At 37.0% G+C, this 21,972-nt stretch overlaps 1 protein-coding gene across 3 annotated transcripts in view; it reads left to right on the top strand.

The window, feature by feature from the left end:
- The first annotated feature begins 9,259 nt into the window (after positions 1-9,259).
- Positions 9,260-21,972, top strand: part of LOC125461306 (sterile alpha motif domain-containing protein 10) — a 111,176-nt gene continuing 98,463 nt past the window's right edge. Inside the window, exons 1-3 of one of the 3 annotated variants that reach the window (XM_048549920.2) lie at positions 9,260-9,593; positions 15,594-15,653; positions 17,737-17,799. In XM_048549920.2, the coding sequence (XP_048405877.1) occupies positions 17,775-17,799 (25 nt within the window). In that variant the 5' untranslated portion in view covers positions 9,260-9,593; positions 15,594-15,653; positions 17,737-17,774. The remainder of the gene's footprint in view (positions 9,594-15,593; positions 15,654-17,736; positions 17,800-21,972) is intronic. The other 2 variants (XM_048549921.2, XM_048549922.2) reach the window with 2 other exon arrangements.

The following is a 21,972-nucleotide window of genomic DNA, read 5'->3' as shown; positions in this document are numbered from 1 at the left end:
AGCTATAGGGAGACGTTAAATAGGCTGGGGCTATTTTCCCTGGAGCATCAGAGGCTGAGGGGTGACCTTATAGAGATTCATAAAACTTGGGGGGGGGGGGTGCTTGGATAGGGTAAATAGACAAGGTCTTTTCCCCAGTGTAGGGGAGTCCAAAACTAGGTGGCATAACTTTAAGGTGAGAGGGGTAAGATTTAAAATGGATCTAAGGGGCAAATTTTTCACACAAAGTGTGGTGCGTTTATGGAATGAGCTGCCAGAGGAAGTGGTGGAGACCGTACAAATACAAACATTAAAAGACATTTGGAAAGGTATTTGAATAGGAAGTGTTTGGAGGGTTGTGGGCCAAAAGCTGGCAAATAGGACTAAATTTATTTAGGATGACTCGTTGGCATGATTGAGTTTATCTCTATGATTCTAAATCATTCATTTAACTTTCTTCCAATGATATTTTATTAGAAATTTTATCCCATTTAAAATAAACAAATACAATAACAGGCAGTGAAATCATATACTATTATGTTAAGTCGTGGTCTACTAATACTGACAACAATAATTTACAAACTAGTTTGTTAAGAAAATGTTACAAATTCATCTTAGTCATGATTACTTCTCAGGTTCAGTGGTATCAGTTGCTCTTGTTATTGATCTGGGTATTTTATATACTGCCTTAGATTAACTTGGATGGCAAAATACATTGCATTATTGCAAAATATACAGAATGACCACCGATTAAAATTGTTAACTTGTACTAAAATTTTTTTAAAAATCCCTCTGCATTCTGTTTTCCACCCTCCCTATCTGGGTAAATTTATTGCAACCTAAACATAGCATTTCACTGACCAACTGATTCTTTCATCTATGACTTTCCTTTTTGAGGAGAAGTCTGATTTCAGAGTTTATCATTCCCATCCTCCCAATATACCAGGTAGAATCCACCATTCTCATGTAGCCAGGACTCCTGCTATTCATTTGAATTGGGTTTTTGCAACAGAAAAAAGGCTGTAAACAACTGATTCAATGCCAAATTACTTTTCATTCACTACAGGTTCTTAAATTTAAAAGGATCACCTAGAATCTCACATATACCTGCTAGAACTTCTGTCCTATAAAGTAACCCCATTAAAACCAAAGTTAAAATTAAAGCATGTTTTAAGCTCCGCAGAAGGAGTTACAAAATAGATCCAGAAACACGACATAAATGCATTCACAAACTATAGATATTTGGTTCAAGTTAATTACTTCTAACATATATATTTAATGTTAACTGATTGTTATTGTCACAGAATAACAATGATTTTGCCTCATAGAATCATGGAATCCCTACTGTACAAAGAGATGGCATTTGGCCCACTGAGTCTGCATCACCTTCTCAAGAGCATTCCACGTTGAATTTCACCCTGTAACCCCATATTTGTGTGGTGAATCTTAAAATTGCCTGTTAGAATTAAGACCCTTGCTTAAACTTTTCATTATCAGGTGCTAACATCTTAAGTTCATGTATAAACTATGCACTCAATTTCTGAAAATGCATTCTCATGTAACAGGTTCAAAAGTCTGTCATAGAAATGATGTGAATATGCTGTTTGAGCAATTTCTGAAATATGTCAAATGTGCTCTGATAAATTTCATCACTCCACAGTATTCCATGAACAATATATTTATAAGGCACACAACAAATAACCTAATATGTATTGACTACAGTTGCATGCTTTTGGATTATATTTAAATTGTCTGTGGGAGACACCAGAAAAGCAACCTATAAACTGCATTTAAATACGTGGATGCATGGATACTAATTGTCACGATGCTAGGTAGTGCGTCTGTGTGAAAACTTCATTACAGCTATGTAAAATGATTCTTAAAAACATACAAAATTTACTTGAATACTATACCATGAAAATTACCCTGATTGCTAACTAGAGTGCAATTGGGAAGATCCAGTATGTCATGGTATGCGAGAGGAAGCGATGCCTCTTTATTCATAAAATCTGTTTTTTAGGACAATTGTTTTAACCTCAACCTTTGAGTAGTGATTGACTTCCCAGCAAACTTTGTTGATCAATCAGAGCTCCAATCTTCTCTGCTATTACTCCTGTTCTCTTTGGAATTTGCCGGAAAGTGATACACCTTTGTTTTCATCAACCTTTGATGGCTAAATGCATACTGAATAGAGGTGGAATTAAACTTCAGAAGAAAATGTAATCAACTGTGTAAGCTTTACTAAATTAAGCATACCAATAATGTTCAAACATGCCAGGATTTTTTGATAAAATGCTAATATACCACAAGGGAGGGAATAAATGCAGTTTTGAGTGGAAACAGCCAGACACACAAGGAAAAACAATAGTAATTAATGCCCCTGTGAACTTCTTTGATCAAATGGAACTCCATTCTTCTCTGTTTTTACCCCCTTTCTTTTTGGAATTCCAAGGGTGCACCTGCCACAAATTGTTGTTTTATTCAAAATTACTATACTGTTTCCTGCAATTTAAAAAAAATGTTGTCACAGTAAGGGTTTCATTTAGTGCAAGGAGAAAACTTCGAATGTTTTAGTTATGCATATTAGAAAATAATAGTATATATTGTACTTAAATAATTCAGTAGACATAGAAGAATAAATATTGAAAAATCAACATTAAGCATGCTTGATGTATTACTATGTATCTGTATTATCTACTTAAATGTCACATACAACATCGCAAAACAAGAATTCCCTAAGGGTAGTTGAATGAAATCCATCGTGATGGGTCATGGAGTTACAGTAACGTGATAGTGCTTTAGAAAAGCTGAACTGCAAATTGGTTTTTAACTTCATATTGCCTGTGCCCTTCATCTTTAAAATCACCTCTCCTTGTCCTTTTAAAGCCTACAAACCACAGTTACTACATGTTCAAAGTAGTTCTTTGCTGTAAAGTGCTTTTCAGTTGCTGCATCCCTAGGATGTGATAAGGTGCTATTTAAGTGCCTGACAGTTCTTCAGAAGATCAGTGGTCTTTAATGAACTGAGCATCATTTTCAATTGAGTAAGAACAATTTGCTTTTAAAATGTGACTTAAGGCATGTATTAAAGAATGAAAGCAAAAAGACAAAGAGGGGGTGGGGAGATATTCCAGCGCTGGGTGGAGACAACAAAGGTACAGCATCTAATGTGGAACAATTAAAAATGTGGATGCACAAATCGTTAATTCTAACCAGATAAGTGCTGACACATTTAAGCATTTTGGGGTGGTAGAGATTACAGAGATACATGGAGGAATAAGACAATGGACACATTTGAAAATAAGGATGAAAATTTTAAATTAGACTTTGCTTGATTGTGTTAATTTATTTGAAGCCATTTGGAGAGATTAAAGTTAAGTCACGTTTTTGTGGAGAGTGTTTGACTATTTCAGTCTTATCGTTCTCATTCCACACTTGCTGTTACAGATGTTCCTGATATGTGCTAAAACTATTAATAGTCACCAAATGCTTCTTCTTAACCTTAAGTAAGACATTGGAACACTTAACAATGTGATTCACCAGACATTAACATATTCCCATCTTTATTTTCAATTTAAATACTGCATAACAATCTTTCCAAAGGTAACTAAAAAAAGTGTTTTTCCCTATGATGCACAATATCATACAACCAACCATTAACAGATTGTATATTTCCCAAATAATTTCAAAGAAATCAAAGAAAATATCCACATTCATAACGTAATATTTCAACATTCCCATCAATATTCTACATTCTGATCATAATACAAGATATCCCTCTTCAAGGACATGGAATAATTTCTAAGATAAGCCTTTCTCTTTGTAAAAATTTCTGACAATTGATGAATTGTGTGAACCCATTTTATTTCAGATAAACGTCATCCCAAAGAGAATTACCAAACTCTTGATGCACCAATCAACCTATAAAAATGCATTTAATTTCCACACTTTCCCTTTTATATTATCAGTTTTTCTAGATAGCTTCAAAAAAAATTACTTAGAATCTTTTGCCCTGACAAAAATATAAATTTTATGTCAATTGACTTACTTCCCAAAAATATGTTTGAAAAGAGCTAAACAAGTCTTCAGATTTACCTTTCCTGATGTAAGGGAATCGATTTTAACATTTACCAGCGAGTCTCTCTTTCAAACCATTTGTCTGACTTTCATCTTGTAAGTGCTATTAGGATACACATTTTCTGTGCATATGCATCTATGTGATAAATCCATTATCTAGCACCTGAGTGTAAATACCAAATTTTTTCCAGCTATTTTTGTCTGGCATCCTTTATTAAAAATTACTTTCTAATTTGTTAAGTAGCCACTGAAACCTCTCTATCCAAAGACTTCTACTTCTTGTGGTATTGTTGGACTTTGCTGCAGTCTTTGATCAAATCATGACCTCCGCTCACTGTCATATCTCAAGATCTACAGGGCCTGCCCTTCCTTCAACATGAATTCCTTACGCCAGCCTATAACCTTTTTATTGGACTGTGCTCACTTCCAGGTACACTTTCAGAACTCATTCTGAATTTGATGCTTTTCCAACAGCTATACCTCATTTTGACAATGCACGGATTGTATCCTCTGCCCCTTATCTTGTACACTGAACTAATGTGTCTATTTGTTGGTAGCTTTCCCTACTCCCCTTGCAATGGTGGCATCATTCCATTTACTGGTCTCTTCTGCAAGTATGTGACTCAAGTACCAAATTTTCGTAGTTACCATCTGGAACAGATAAAATCACTCCTGTTATGATCAAGATTGGAAGATGGGAAGAGTGACCTGTCTCTCTAGTCACACTACAATCAGAGTTTCCAGCATAAATTTATTACATTTAACCAGTTCTGATATGGCCAATAGTAGATGTATTTCTATGTCAGACTTAAAATAAAATGATCTATGAGCCAGTATTCTTTAATAATTGCAAAACTATTGACTTCCCATTAAACAAACAATAACGATAGAGATCTAGTTAACATACATGTTTTGTAATATGCATGTATAAATGTTTGCCCCTCCAAATAACCTCCCATCAAAGCCATACACACCACAAAAGGGAATTAAAAGAATTGCTCTCTGCTGAAATTCACAATAGAAACCTTTGGCCAATAATGGTTAGTTATTAAAAAGAAATAAAAGAACAAAGATGTGGAAGTTTTTCTGATTGCTGTCAATGTGGTATTCTGGCATGCAGATGTGTGCAGTTGAATTAGGGGTTTTGGCAGATGTGACTGCTGAAGAAATTACAATCTTAAGGAGTTTTCCTTATGCTTTTCACTGAGACTCTTAAATTTCATACTGGACTCAGCACAAGGGTATTTCAGAAAGACAAAGTGCTAAGAGAAGATTCAGCAAGCATTACAGCATTGTGCAAGGCCATCTGAAATAAATTTGGGAACTAAATTTAGGAACTTGGTATATTACAGAAGGGAAAGGACTAAGATGTTTGTAGCAGTTAATCCTCCATTTGCTGTATCACTTCTGAAAATCCCATTTTTCTCTAAATATAAACTGCTAGAAATTAACATTTTTCCAGAATTGTTTATGAGGATTCCAGCATCCGAGCCAAAATTAAGTTTCCTTCTGAAAATGTAACTCCAGTTAATGCTAGGAGACTATCCATATTCCACAACTTAGTGCAACCTTGTAGTTAAAGGCAAACACTGAATGAGAAATCTCAAGTCGAGTTTTTTGAAATCTTGCATATAGTCTGCTAAGGTCAATTATGTATTCTTCCATGGAATATTCACATTGTTTTCTAAATTGATTAAAGCCTGACCATGCCTCACTTGCATTTAAAAGGTTATCTCTTTTAGAAATTTTGCCCTTAATATTTTTGTAGAATATAAAATTTCCTGAGTGTCCAATTGTTGAACCTTCAGCTCATAACACACTTTATACCTGACTTTGTTTCTGGGAGAAAGTATCAGTGCCCAAGCCAAACTTTTTTCCCTCTTAGTAAAGACATAACCTGTGTCCACATATCCACTTCATTTCCCAGTTAATCATAAGGCTCAACATCACAAAACATCAGTTAGAAGTCATTTCCTAGCTCTTTGTAATTACTTACAAACTTTCTCTGTGAAGTAACTCCTCTTTCAAACTTTTGTCTAAAAAAGAACGTAGAACAGCAACTCATATTCCGCCTGGGAGCCCTGCAGCCATATGGTATCACCAGTTTCAAAATCTCCCCTTCCCCTACTGCATCCCTCAACCAGCCCAGTTCGTCCCCTCCCCCCACTGCACCACACAACCAGCCCAGCTCTTCCCTCCCACCCACTGCATCCCAAAACCAGTCCAACCTGTCTCTGCCTCCCTAACCGGTTCTTCCTCTCACCCATCCCTTCCTCCCACCCCAAGCCGCACCCCCAGCTACCTACTAACCTCATCCCACCTCCTTGACCTGTCCGTCTTCCCTGGACTGACCTATCCCCTCCCTACCTCCCCACCTACACTCTCTCCACCTATCTTCTTTACTCTCCATCTTCGGTCCGCCTCCCCCTCTCTCCCTATTTATTCCAGTTCCCTCTCCCCATCCCCCTCTCTGATGAAGGGTCTAGGCCCGAAACGTCAGCTTTTGTGCTCCTGAGATGCTGCTTGGCCTGCTGTGTTCATCCAGCCTCACATTTTATTATCTTAGTTTCCAATCTTTGCTTTTCATCACCCAAATCCATTATTTACCAAAATTAGTAAATTCCAAGCCAATTGGAAAGACCGAAACATTTAAAAAAAAATTTTGGACAAAGTTCCTTGCCTTTGTCAATTATATACCTCTCATTCAAGACCTGATGGTACAGGTGGTCTCTCCATTTATGTGCAGTCAGACATTTAATAGCTACCATGTGTGTCTTCACCTCAAATAAACTTTGCATTGTGATTAATCAGACATTAACTGACTGACAACTGATGTTGTTCAGTATGTATGGAATGATAAGTAAAGCCAATTTGATGTGAGTTAAGACACAGGCAACATATGATTTCAGGAGTATGGAAGGTAGAATGAGGGAGATCAGTTTAGATGACATTTGAATAGTTAAATCTGGAGACAACAAAAGCGTGAATGAGGGTTTCAGCAGAAAATGAACTGCAACGGGGTGAAATTCAACAATGTCAGTGTGGTGGGAAAAGGCAGTTTTAATAATAGCCCAAATAATTATTCCAAAGCTTATCCTTGGATGAAGTTGTGAATTGGCTGATTTAGTCTGAGACAAAGGAAAGGGATGAAATCAGTAGCTACAGAACAGAATTTGGAACAGAGACCAAAATAATCACTTCGGTCTTTCTCCTGTTGGAGGAAGTTTTTATTCATTCAGTACTGGATGTCAGATAAATAGTCCATTAATGTAACAGCAGTACCAGAGTCAAGAAAGGTAGTGGTGATGTAAAACTGAGTGTCACTAGCACCTGACTGAAAACTGATGTTACTGTTCCAGATGGTGTCATCAAATGGCAGCAAGTAGATCAGAAATAGAAGGAAGACTAGGATAGATCTTTGGCAGACACAAGGCAGTGGTGTACGGCATGAAGCAAATCAATTACAATGACATTCTGGCTGTGACTAAATAGAAAAGAATGGAACCAAATGAAAACTGTTCCACTTAACTGGATGTCAGTGGATGTGTTTGGAAAAGGCTGATACAGTCAATTGTATAAAAAGCCAAAGACAAGTTGAGAAGAATGAGGAGAAAAAGTAAATAATCACACAAGATGCCAGAAATTAAGTGAATGAAATAAGGCAGGAAAAGCTGAACCAAGTTGGAACAGTGAGGAGAAATGATTCGAAAGATACATTTGGCAAAGTTTTCTCAAGTTGAGAGACAAGGAACAGTTAAAAGGATCTAGAGAAGGAATTCCACAAATTGGAATGAGAAAGGTGAAATTTACAACACAGAATGGGAAAGGTTTACACAAGCCAAAGTTGGGAAAACCAAGTGCTTTTGAAGGAAATACAGTAATAAATTAATTTGGGATGTTGTCAAGGAGACACTTGTAGGCAAGGATAAAGATTTTAAAAATATATATTTTAACGTGGACAGTAAGAATGCAGTGATAGGCAAAAGGGAGGAAACATTCTGTTTATGTAGAACAGGATAGTGATTAATATTCTGATGATAGTTTAACAAGGTGATGGGAGAGGCATTAAGGAATCTTACCCTAAGAAGCCAAGCAGGATGGAAGTCAGATTGAAGAGATAGAAAATGAAGCTTATATATATATATACACGCACGAAGCTAGAGGTGGCAACATACTAGAGGGCTTTAGAGTCAGAAATAAGATTAAAGTTGACGTAATTGTTAGAGAGAATGGTGGTTAATATTTGACTTTATGAGAGGAAAAGTGATGATCATGATTTTGTAAACAAGAAGGTGGCACCACATTATAAAGGAGCTATTAGATTGTTTGTAAGTATGAGATCGAGGAGGAAGAAAATGATAATTTTAATTGTAAGGTCAAGAGTTAAATTGGATGTGTTCTAAAGCTGTAACAAAAGTAAATGGTTCTAATGATATCAGAAATTAAGATAGCAAAATATCACCTGAAATAAGTTGGCAAAACTGTGAGACGTTTCAAGCCCATGATGCTCATTTTGACATATTTTCAAACTTATTCAGCTGGATGGGTATATTTTCAAAACAAATGTTGGGCAGTACATTGTGTGTGTCACCTTATGATTTGTGTCGACCTTTCCTTCACGTTAGTTGTTTTTTGTACACGTTTATTTCAGCAAGGAACATATAAACTCTCAAGTGATTTCGAAAGGGAATGGGAATTGTGAGAGGCCGCACAGTTATTGATTAAAACAACGTACAACTATAAATATCGGGACATCAAGGGGCAGTTTTATCAAAAACGAAAACAGAAATTGCTGGAAAAGCTCAGTACATCTGCAGCACCTGTGCAGAGAAATCAGAGTTAATGTTTCGGGTCCAGTGACCCCTCCTCAGAGCAGACAGTTTTATTGTGTGTGTCTCCGATGGTATTTTCTCTGTTGGGGTATTAGATACCTTTTCAATTCTACGGAACTTAACTGTATAAACTAAGAATTTTTCCCCTGTTAATTTCAGTCTGTTCGAGTTCTGCACTATTTCAAATGAGTACGTTTAAAAAAAAACTTTCAGTTTCCCCGTTGGTGCTTTGAGAGTTTGTACAATCCTTCCTGTACAATCAATAATTTTACTGACAGACTGTCCCTTTGTTCTGAGCCGCCTCCCTCCGGGTGCTGCAAGATATCGGAGGGCAATATACCAGAACCCATTCTTCCAGGGATACAGGTTGTGACCTGCGTTTTAAGGATAGCGATCTCCTATTGCATGACGTTAAATAATTGTTTCTTGAGAAGATTCTCTCTAACAAAAGAAGGCTTTCCCACCGAAGTCTACGTGCCATTGAGAACGGTGTATTTCTTTTGGTGGATTGCCCCAAATTCGGGTCTTCGAAAGGAGGCTCCGGGCGTATTTCCGGTGGCCTGGAGGCAATGAGAGAGAGTAGATGAGCTGAAACATCCTGTTACTGTCCAGTCGCATCCACTGATTCTGCAGCCAGTACGACGAGCGCTTGAACGGGATGGTAACGTTATAGACTGCCAGCTCTCAACGCAATGGCTGTGGACGGTAAGTCAGGCACAAAGAAAGGACGCAGGGCTCTTTCAACGGATAATGCAGTTTGTATTTTCCTTCGCCAAAGAAATCGTAGCGGATATATGAGGATGAGAGTCGCTGTCGTCTCGGAGATGCAATGCATCTCAGTCCTTATCGTCTCAATATTGCTACGGCTTGATGTTGATTTTATTTTTGTTGGTGCACAGATCGTGTACTCGTATTATTTGGAGACGAAAGTGCCCAGCTGTCTCCAGCTGTTGCCGGACTTGATTCATCAGGTTCCCATAGTTTCAATCTTAGTAAAATCTGTAGATAAATCCTGTAGTAATAAGTCCGGACAGGGTGTCAAAAATTTTCTTATACTCTGGTCGTCTCGTCTTCTATTGTTTTCTATACCTGTAAATCTTTTTATCCTGGATCCCTTTTTTTCTTGTGTCATGTTTATATGTGGATTCTGAGCCTGTTGTAATTTATTGGGACAAATGTTACGTTAACAGAGTGGTTGACATCGAGAGAAGGTTAATTGTAATCTCATCTGCCTCTGTTTAAAGGTTTTGTTTAGTCAATGCGATCTGCCCCGTTTATTCATCGACACAGTTCTATTTGTTAATTTATTTATGACTTGTAATGTTTGATCTTAACTGAGTCGCGCGACTGTATACAACAAAAGCTAACCGGATAAACTCCGATTGCTATTATTGCGACCATTTGTGCCAAAAAACACTCGCACTACCTCCCCACTCCGCGATCAGAAAGAGGAAAATCTAGGGAGGAATCAACAAGGTACCAAAGTGATTGTGAACCTGTGGAAATTTACTTGTTTGGGACCTGGTTTCACTTAGCCCGTCTCCAGAATGAAAAATAACCTGAGATATCCAGAACCTTGGCTGGCCTATTAAAATGCTTCGAGAAGCTGAAATAAATGGCATATTGAAGTTGTACACATTTCAAGCTGAACTTGCCGGCTTTCACGTTGTTGGAAGCTTGCAACCCTGAATATTGCTGTAAAAAAACGGTTGTAATTTTTTTAAAAGAAAAATGCATTGTTGCCCATCAATCTTTGCTCTTCAGTATTAAGAATCAACAAATCAATTATTTTAGTTGCTCTAATATTTTAGGGCTTTGAATGTATTCAACATCTTAAATGATGTTTAGTTAAATAATTTTCAGTATGCATCACACTGAGTAATCTAGAATTTGTACATATGAATGGAATCCACTTTGCATACATTTATTTGCAATGACCAATTGGGAAGATTTTCCTTAATGTTGCACCATTTTCTTCAGAATATGTTTCCGATAACTTTTATGTAAAACTTGCTGTCTAGCTGTTGTACCAATACAGGCCAAATGATAACATGTTATTACATCTTCATGGATTAACGTTTATACTTGTAAGCTTATTTTAGAATTATGGAGAGAATGTCTAGTTCACTGATGCAATCCTTGTAACATCTCTCAGCAAATAAACTGATTATTCCACCGAGAAAAGACTAGTCTACAATATATCAGCTCATTTATCCTTTCAATTTATCCCAAGACCTCAATGGTGGCTTTGTAATGTTCGGATGAATGAGTGGATAAATGATGAATTCCACATGAAGGATAGATAACAGTTAATGAGGTATCTAAGTTATGTTATTCATCATAATATTGATATGCTATTTAAGAAATTGAATTTTTTATGTTATTATACTTAAAGAAAATGAAAGAGTGAGGCAGAATTGACATCAATTCTTGGACTATACTTTTTCTAATCTGTTGGTGTTGTTGACACATAGATGCATGAATATTGTCCCCTGTCAGTTGAAAACATACAGTAGTCATTAAAATTAACTTTCTAAATTATAACATTGAAAAATGTGCACTTTAAATTTTAAGAAAATAACACTTGCGTAGAGTGTATCTTTAGATTTGGAGTAAAATCCTTAACAACCCGAATAAATCACCATGTTGTAACATCTAACAAAATCATTTGACATCTTAGTATTCATAAACAAAGGCTGTAAATTAGTTTGATGCAATATGCAGGAATTTCAAAAGAAATATGAACTTGCTGCATGGATTTTCTGAAGTAGAAGTTGTGATTTGACTGTAAAGGTGCTGGTTGGATTCTAATTGCAAATTGCTGAGTACAGACTGCTGTCTAGATTCAAAGCTGGAGCAAATGTCTATGTAGTGAATTTTATTCAACGCTGCAAATGCTGATACACAGCAGAATGTAAATGTAACCAGTAAAGGCTAAAAGATGTGCATGGTAGCCCAATCCAGTTGCACGGACATCCTAACCCTAAATCCTGATGATGGGTAGCTTTAGGTGATATTGTGACAGGTGCCATTCAGGAATGCATGTGTATTAAAGCATTTTGAAAAGTGGAACTACAATTTTGATTTTAGTCATAGAAAAAAGTTATGTGAGTTATTTGTTTGTGTCATTAAAAAAAACAAAAAAAAAGCAAGAGTGATGGTAAATTTGTTGGTGTCTACAGGTACAGGTAAATCCAAAATCTGAAACAGATACTTAGTGCATATTCTAATAAAAGACAGCGTTCCTGACACTCTTAAAGCCTTCATTTCTGTCACGATTTCAGTAAGTTGAAAGATTAACAAAAGCTTCAGTTGTTATTCATTTTGAGCAAGTCTAAACTAAATGGTGCTAACAAACATTTGTTTCTTTGTAAATTTAATTTTTTTTCAATTTCTTAAATAAATAGCATATATGTGCTGTTAATGGACAGATTGCTGATCCATGTCCCGAAAGCTATTAAAAACCATTTTAGAAAAGGAGAATAAATCTTGCTATCATTTCCATTAAAATGTGATATGAATATCAAAGGTAGACTTGATACTGCAGTTTTAATATTTGAATGACAGAACTCTGTGTCATATTCATAAATATATATTTATTCACAAAAAAACTGCATACTTTCCTCAGGAATAAGGGATAGAATTCAATGTCCAGTGACCAACAAAAATTGCTCAGATAAAAGAAATATGAAACAATGTATGAATATGAAAGAAAAAGAAAATGATTATGCATATCAACTGGAAGTAATGGAACTGGAGAAGAGAGATGAATTTTCTCAGCTTGATTGAACATAACCACCATAAAATGAAAACACACTTTGTATGTTTGTGAAAGTAAACTGGCTAGTCTTTTAAATTTGCTTCCTGAGAGCCTTCTCATTCACATTTAGAGAAAGTTATAGAGTCATTGAATCATACAGCATAGAAACAGAGCCTTTGGTCCAACTAGTCCACACCAACCATGTTCCCAAACTAAACTAGTCCCACCTGCCTGCATTTGGACCATAATCCTCCAAATCTTTCCTATTCATGTCCTTATCCAAATGTCTTTTGTGATAAAGTACAGGTTGAACCCCCTCTGAGAACTAAAAATGAAACACCCAAAGAGGAGAATTTTGCCCTATAATCTGTAAAAGGAGTGTGTAAAGTGGTGTAACCTGCCTTTCAGCAATTTTTGGTGGCTAAATAAAATAAACCCCTGATGCTCACATTACAATCAACTGATAAAAAATTATTTATCTAACTCTAACAGTGAAAAAATTAACTAAAATATTAACAAACAGAATAAATCCCTTCTAAATAGCAACAATTTCCGAATAAAACAACGTTCTAATGGTATGATGTTCCAATCAATATGAGTTCCTTTTATTTAGTCCATTGAAATAACAGCCAGGTTATGTGTCTTCCGGAATGCTGTGTGCCTTCTTTGTCAACTCTTCTGTAGGAAGGCCTTGTCTGTCGATTCTTAGGTCAGGAATATTCACTTGTTTTACTGTGGATACCTTTGTTATTTAGATGCTGCTTTGTCTAAGACATATAGGAGTCTATGAGAGCCTACTATTCTCTCTTGAGAGTTGAGGGCTGTTAACGTTGGCAGATGGTAGTTGCTCTCCCTTTTCTTTGTCTCATTGCTCCCTCCTTTTATACCCTTGATCACATATCAATTTCTTATAATAGGATTGGTCCTATGTTGTCAAAGCCATCAGATTTAAAATTAATTGGTTTTTGGTTTTTGGTTTTTGGTCACTAAGTGCCTGGTTCAAATTGATTGGCTAAATTCAAAACTTATTTTCTTGGTAAAAACTGCTGCTAGGCCTACTGACAATATGGCTTTTTGATCCAAATGTTTCAATTTGTGTGCTCTCTGTGTACTTGCGGACTTTCAAACTGCTGGTCATAAACATTCTTTTCAAATCCTGAAGCACAGAAAAAAACATATCGTCATTTAAAGGGACAATGCAACGCTTCCTTCCACGCACGCCGAGCATTTTAGAAACACCAAATTCTAATTTCCTGCCACCTAGTCCACAAGTACTTTATTTAACTTTGCAACACTTTTAAACATTGTAACCCTATTTATATCCACCACTTCCTCCAGCAGTTCAATCCACATGCTACTCTCTCTCTATGTAAAAAGTTACTCCTCTTAAGTTGTTTTAAAAAAAAGGTATTATCATGCATGCTAAATTCCTTGGACAGCATGGTCTGAACATTCACTCACAATATCATTTAAACTGCAGTTACCGGTCTCAGATTGTGGAATACAAACAAGCAGTAGGCTATTTATACTGTTCAACTGCATGTCCAATTGTTTTGTCCAGCAGTACGCAACATGCTCCTCTTCTAGCAACTAAATATTAATGCAAATAGACAAGACATTCTTTTTAACCTCAGCTGTGGTTGAACAGTTCCTCTATTACAAGTCAACTTTGACACTGCTCTGGAGATATACTCTATGAAGTGTCCAGTTCAAGCCCTATGAATTTTAATTTCCCCATTTCCCACTTTCTCCCAGCAATTCTCACACTATTTCTCTTTGTAATCAGGATAGATCTTGACTTTAGATTAATGTTACAAGTACAATTCCTGTGTGAAAAAGACACTTTTTGTCACTATGCTAAACCCAACAGTGCTAACAATACCTTAAATACAGTCGTTCAAATTGCTCTTCAGTAAATACATAAACTTGCATATTGGAAAATTATCTTAATTGCAGACTTTGGATTGCTTGTTTAGTTTTGATTTAGCCAAGTGTTGTACAACAAAAATTCTAATATCCCTCAAAAAGGTTGATATGATGATGGGGTTGCAACATTACATGTCTGTACACATAGGAATATAGTTTCCATGGTAGCAATGTACTTTAAAAGGCATTACAAAATGATAACAATGAAAAAGCAGTAATAATAATAAGGATCAAAGTGTTTATAAATAATTGCCGCAACTGTGAAAAAACTGCTAATGGCAAAGTTTTAATGATGAAAATTTTTACTTTTAAAAATATTTCTTTTATTAACACATGAATTTGCTCTTTGACTTGTAAATGGAGTTACCATTTCCAGATGCCTTAAGTTGAATTTCATACCATTTCCTAGAGCAGACTGAAAGGTGAAGAGGCACCAAATAATTGGGTGTGGAGTCAGTTGCCTTCCCTTCTCCACTGAATGAGATAGGAGATGGGAAGGGCTGAGGATGGCCTCCTGCCTGGAGGCTAATGGGTCACTTATGGGCCTCAATCATGTCATAAGCTGCCAAATATTCCCTGGGAGTCATTCCTGCAGCATTATCTGGAGGTGCCTACAACTTGTGTGTGAACTGAGGTAGCAAGGGCCATCTACAGTGCAGATGAGAAAGAGTGTTGGTTGGCTGGCAAATTGACTCTGATTGAACTTGGTGTTGCCATGGCAAATGATGAGCAAACTATTGATGTCGGAGCAGAAGCAGGCCACCCAGTCCATAGAGTCTGCTCTGCCAATCACTGAAATCGTGGCTGATCTAGTAATCCTCAACTCGACTTTCCTACCTTTTTTCCATAACCCTTGGTTGCTTTACTGATTAAAAATCTGTTTATCTCAGCCTTGAATATATTTAATGACTCAGCTGCGATAACCTTTTGCTGTAAAGAATTCCACAGGTTTATTCCCTTCTATGAGAAGAAATTCCACTTCATCTGTCTAAATCTGATCTTATTCCCTCTAATTCTAGATTGTCCTTCAAGGGGAAAATAACCTATCAAGTCTACTAATAAGAATCTCGTGTGTTTCAGTAAGATTACTTCTCATTCTTCTAAATTCCAATGATAACAGACTCAACTTTTTCCCATAAGGTAGTGCCTCCAAACATGTTATCAGCCTCGTGAGCCTTTCTGACATATATATACCAATATGTCATTCCTTAGATTAGGGGCCCAAAACTGTTTACAATATTCCAGCTGTGGTCTGCTGAGTGCCTTGCATAGTTTTAGTAAAACCTCCCTAAGTTTTATATTGCATTTCCTTTCAAATAAAAGCCAGTATTTCATTTGATTAACCTATTTACCTGCTGATTTTGCATGCTAGTTTTTTTATGATTTGTGAACAAGGACCCCGTACTTCTTCAGTAATGCAGCTTTCTGTAGATTTTCTTCATTCAAATAATATTCAGCACCGCTATTCTTCCTTCCAAAGTGCCAAGTTTTTGCCCCACAGTTAACGTGTCTATGTCCCTCAGCACCTTTGTGTCACCAATTGCCTTCCCACCTATTTTGGTGCCAGCTGCAAACTTGGCTAATACACATTAACTTTCCTTATCCCGGGCATTAATATAGATTGTAAATAATTGTGGGCCAGCACTAGTGACAGGTTGCCATCCTAAAAATGCTCTCCATATCCCAAATTTTTATGTTCTGTTAGTTAGCCAATCTCTATAAATGCTAATATTCTAATTCATAGAATCCCTACGGTATGGCCCAACAAGTCCACACCAACCCTTGGACCAACCCACCCTGACCCATCCCCTTAAAACTAACACACACCTGAACACTCTGGGAAATTTAGCATGACCAATCCACCTAGCCTGTGCATCTTTGGACTGAGGGAGGAAACTGAAACACCCAGAGGAAACTCACATAGACACAGGGAGAATGTGTAAACTCCACACAAACAGTCACCCAAGGCTGGAATTGATCCTGGGTCCCTGGCGCTGTGAGGCTGCAGTGCTAACCACCGCACTACCATGCTACCCTTTAAAGGAGGATGGTGCTTGATATCATCGAATCCCAACAATGTGGAAGCAGGTCATTCAGCCCATTGAGTTTACACCAACCCTCTGAAGTGCATCCCACCCAGACCCAGCCCCTACCGTATCCCTGTAACCTGATGGCTAACGCACCCAGCGTGCAGAGCCCAAGACACTAGGGGTAATTTAGCCTGGCCAATTGCAACACCTTGTTCAGTAGCCTAATGTGTTATACCGTATCAAACCTTCTGAAAATCTATGTGTCTTACATCCAGTGTTTTTCCTAGGATGCATCCAGGGAACTTATACATCAGGCCCAAAGAGCTTAACAAACTTTAGCCTCAATGATTTCTCTATCACTTTTCTTTAATGTTAGTTATTGTTTTATTTCCTCCCCTCATTTTGCCCTTGAATACTTCATAATTTGGAATACCTTGTGAAGATTTATGCAGAGCATTAATGCAACTCCTCTACTAATTCCTGGTTGCCCATTATTATTTACCTAGCCTCATTCTCTAAATAACCTATTTTCACTTTGACTTCTCTCTTTCTAAATGCATTTAGAGAAACTTTTGCTCACTGTCGTATTATTACTTGCAAGTTTACCCTCAAAGTTTGTCCTCCCCTTTTATTGTCAGCTTTAGTTGGTTTCTGAAACTTCCCCAATCCTATGCCTTGCAACTAATCCTTTCCACGTAACATTAATCTTCATTCAATTTGATGCAATCCTTAACTTGCCTGGTTGACCATAATTGGCTTACCCCTTTCCTAGAATCTTTCTTCCTTACTGGAATGTGTCTGTGCTATGGGCCATAAGCTATTTTCTTCAATGTCTGTGATTGTTTCTCACAGTATTTGCTGCTAAACTCCTTTCTCAGTCCACTCCAGCCAGTTCTGTCCTCATCCCATTCCTTTGCAATTACCTTTATTTAAACTTAGCACTGATGTTTTCAACCCTGTTCCCCCATGCTTTTGTTTAATTCATACAAGGCACTAAAGCTTGAATACACTCTTCCCACTTGCAGAGGACAAATCTCTGCTTATGAGTATATGTAGCTTCTAGCAAATATAAATAAACCATGTTGCAAGCTCCACTGATAAATCTCATCAGTTGTAATTTATTTATTTTTAGATTGACCTGGTCTTGTAATCAACCTGTTCAGAGATGAGATGTTAACACATACCATTGGACCAGGTGAGACTTGAACCAGGCACTGCCAGTCCGCTAAAGGGCCATTGGTCATAATTCCTGGCATACTCATAATTGTTCAACAAATTCTGCCTCATCACAGAAAGGTATCTAACATTAGATGTTATGTCCTGCATTTTGGAAGCACTGGCTGATCAGCAATTTTGTTAAAAATGTTCCCCTGAATTGGGAGCCCTTCTTAACAGGTGCTCCTCCCGTCTATAATCCTGAGCACTGCTTGATTAATCCCTGAACACCAATCTGCTGATTGCCACTGGCTTACTTTTCTCGCTTCCACATTTCCTGATTATTCCTCTCTCATTTCCACTTCTCCTCACATTTTCAGGAATTTACTGAGAACCTCTTCAGACCATACAATGCACAATCTCCAAAGTTTCTTCTTTGGTGGTATACAGGAGATACCTTTTGGATGTTTGTAATTTTTTAATTAATAAAAATGAAGCATAAAGCTTAATATAATGTGGGTCTTGTCCATCAATTCAGGTGCAATAGCCATTTCCTCAGTGCCTACTCCCATATGAATGTTTCTGAAAATGAACAATTATTTACCCTGTGAACATTTGACAGCTTCACATTGTGATGTTTGTCAGATATTACAATATTGTCAAAGTAATTTGCTACCATTTTTCAACAACTGCTACAGTTTTGTCAAATATGATTTCAGGTATTGGGTACCTGTAGCAACCTTTGTTTCAGGTAGCCTTCAGTTAGAATCATTGAGTCATAGAATTGTACAGCATGGAAACAGACCCTTCAGCCCAACTCATCCATACCAACCAGATATCCCCCTAAAATTAATCTAGTCTCATTTGCCAGCATTTGGCCCATATCCCTCTAAACCCTTCCTATTCATATACCCATTCAGATGCCTTTTCAATGTTGTTATTGTACCAGCTTCCACCACTTCCTCTGGCAGCTGGTCCCCCACAGACACCACCCTCTGCGTGAAAAAGTTGCCCTTGAGACCCATTTTAAATCTTCCTCCTCTCATCTTAAATCTGTTCCCTCTAGCTTTGGATTCTTCCACCCCAGGGAAAAGACTGTGACTATTTACCTTATCTATGCCCCTCATGATTTTATAAATGCCTATAAGGTTGCCCCAGGGAAAATAGCCGCAACTATTCTGCCTCTGCCTATAGCTCAAACCCTGCAATACTGACAACATCTTTGTAAATCTATTCTGAACCCTTTCAGGTTTCACAAAATTCTTCTGATAGCAGGGAGACCAGAAGTGCATGCAGTATTCCAAAAGTGGCCTAACCAATGCCCTATACAGCTGCAACATAACCTCCAAACTTCTGTACTAAATGCACTAACAAATGAAGGCAAGCAGACCAAACACCTTCATCACTATCCTACCTACCTGTGAGTCCAATTTCAAGGAACTAGAAATTGCACTCCAAGGTCTCTTTGCTAATCAACATTCCCCATGACCTTATCATTGAGTGTGTAAGACCTGTCCTGATTTGCCTTCCCAAAGTGCAGTACCTCATCTTTATCTTAACTAATTCCATCTGCCACATCTCAACCCATTGGTGCTTATATTAAGGTCTCAAATAAATTAACTTGTGGTAAATGTTTGAGTTTTATCCCAAGGATAAAATATCAAGAACAAAAAACAGAGATTTCTGGAAAAACTCAGAGGGTCTGGCATATCTGTGTAGAGAAATCAGAGTTAACATTTCTGGTCCAGTGACACTTCTCAAAACTGATGACAGCTAGGAAAAAGTTGGTATTTATACAGAAGCTGAGGTGGGTGGAGGGGAGGAGTAAATGAATGGTGGAAATAGAGCGCAAAGAGAGACGGACAGGCAATGCAGTGGGTAAAACTCAGCCTGGGACTTTCTGCAAGCCAATTTCCGATCCAAACTGCTATATCTCCCACAATCCCATTCCTCTGCATCTTGTACAATAACCTATTGTGGGGAACCTTATCAAACACCTTGCTGAAATCCATGTACACCACATCAACCGGTTTACTCTCATCTACCTGTTTGGTCACCTTCTCAAAGAACTCAGTAAGGTTTGTGAGGCATGACCTTCCCTTCACAAAACTGTGCTGACTATCCCTAATCAATTTATTCTTTTCTAGATGATTATAAATCCTATCCCTTATAACCTTTTCCAACACTTTACCAACAACTGAGGTAAGGCTTTGTAAATCTTTCGCAGAAATTATCACATAAAAAATGATACAAGGCAGCAACATGCTCGCATCACAATGATAATGACTAAATATTCATCTTTAGTTCCATTTGAGTTAGATAGTTGGTTTAACTTTTTTGGCAGTAGAAGTTGATCCAGACAAAAACTCAGTTGAATGTCAAACAGTACAATAGTTTATCTGGTTCCCGATTTCTCAGTGCTATCTACTATTTATGACCTATGTCATTCAAGTACTTAATTCAATGCAATAATTCAGAGGTTTTTGATTTGACTAATACATAGAGCTAGCCATTCACTAAGAATAAGTCTGTTGGATTGAGTGCCACGTGTTGGAAGAGTGATGCATGAACAAGTAGGGAAATATCAGTGAGGTGAGGGTGAGTCTTAGTAAAGTAGCTAAAGGTTTTTTTTAATAGATTTTTTTTAACCTTTTCAGAATTAGAATGAATTGGATATGCACCACAATTTTGTTTGCTTTGACTTCTGTAAGTTTAATGCCACAAGATGTTGTATTCAATAATAGTGGGAGCTGTTATTGTTTGAGGAGAGTCACTGCATTAAAAGTATTAACTCTGTTTTCTCTTCACAGGTACTGCCAGATCTGATGAGTTTCTACAGAAATTTATGCTTTTGTACAGTGCATTAGATTCTAGTGTCAATATTAACACTGCTTTGTTTATGAAAATAATTATCGATTGCAGTTTATAAAACAAGCACTTTACATCACTTCCAAATAATAGCTTCTGCTCAAGATTTAATAAGTAATTTTTGAAATAATTCCAAAATTTTCTACTCAACTCCTTGGTATTTTGTCTTCTTGATACTCTTACATTTCTGGCAATATAGAAGAGATTTATTGATTTGATAATTCTCTACAGAATTCTTTTGGCATCAGCAAACAAGTGCATTACAACTTGTAGTTCTGCACTATTATGGATTAGAAGTTGTACAGCTCCAAAACATCAGCTAGACTTCCAGGGTTGCCAAGTCACTCAGATTCCCTGGTGTGTCTAGGAATTGAAGATCAATCTGCAGGACACAACTGCATGTAGCCTTAGAGAAAAATCACAGGACATGTAAAAGATGGCTTTTTCATCATTTCCTTCAACATTTCTCTTTATCAGATATAGCAATATTGAAAATGAGTGGGAAAAGGGTGTTTGGCTGGCGGATAACCATCATGCATTTGGTCAATGAGTCTTTTTTATTTTGCTTGGCATTAGAAGAGAATGTGTCATAAGGATAGATGTGTTAGTTAATGGCTGGATGCATGGAGGCAAGTCCTGTGATGAAACTTCCAGAAATACATTCAAGCATATTTGGAAATCCAGCTTCCTCAAGTTTAATACTTCTGTCTGGCTCAACTTAATATTGAATGTACTTTTGGGTGCACAATCTTTTAATTATTTAATGATAAAATAATGGAAAACAATGTCATATGACAGGACATCTGGGATTTTACACTTCAATCTGACATGGAATTGTATGTTGTCAAAACTCAATTATACCATTGAATCAGAGGAGTAAGAACTATTCTTGCACTTGTGTTTTTTATGAATATATATATTTCTTCCTTTACTATGTAACATACCTCAATTACTAATAGCTTCATCCACCGTTTATTGTTCGTATTCAATACAAATTCCCTTTACATTCACCAAGTAGGCAAGTTGATCTGAACCTTAGCATTGTTTCTTCTGGAAATATATTGAAAAACATCATAGCAATGTATATAAATTTCATTTATGATTTCAACAATGAATAATTTTCCTTGAGGTCACCAACTGTTTTGCTAAATAATTGACTTGTTTGATTTTTCATAACAAATGAATAATTTAATGTTTTACATCTATATGTTTTTCTTCATCTGCAATTTTCTTCTCTCTCTTGAAGGCAGGCTTGCATATTCTGCCAGTCCTCCAGTATTTCTCATGCATTTCAGTGATGATGAGTGTTGATCAGCTATTTGACCATACAGCATATCTTAGCTGT

Source organism: Stegostoma tigrinum, chromosome 19 (assembly GCF_030684315.1).
Source record: "Stegostoma tigrinum isolate sSteTig4 chromosome 19, sSteTig4.hap1, whole genome shotgun sequence".
NCBI lineage: Eukaryota > Metazoa > Chordata > Chondrichthyes > Orectolobiformes > Stegostomatidae > Stegostoma > Stegostoma tigrinum.
The sequence above is the reverse complement of the archived record's forward strand: the minus strand, read 5'-3'. Positions and strand labels throughout refer to the sequence as shown.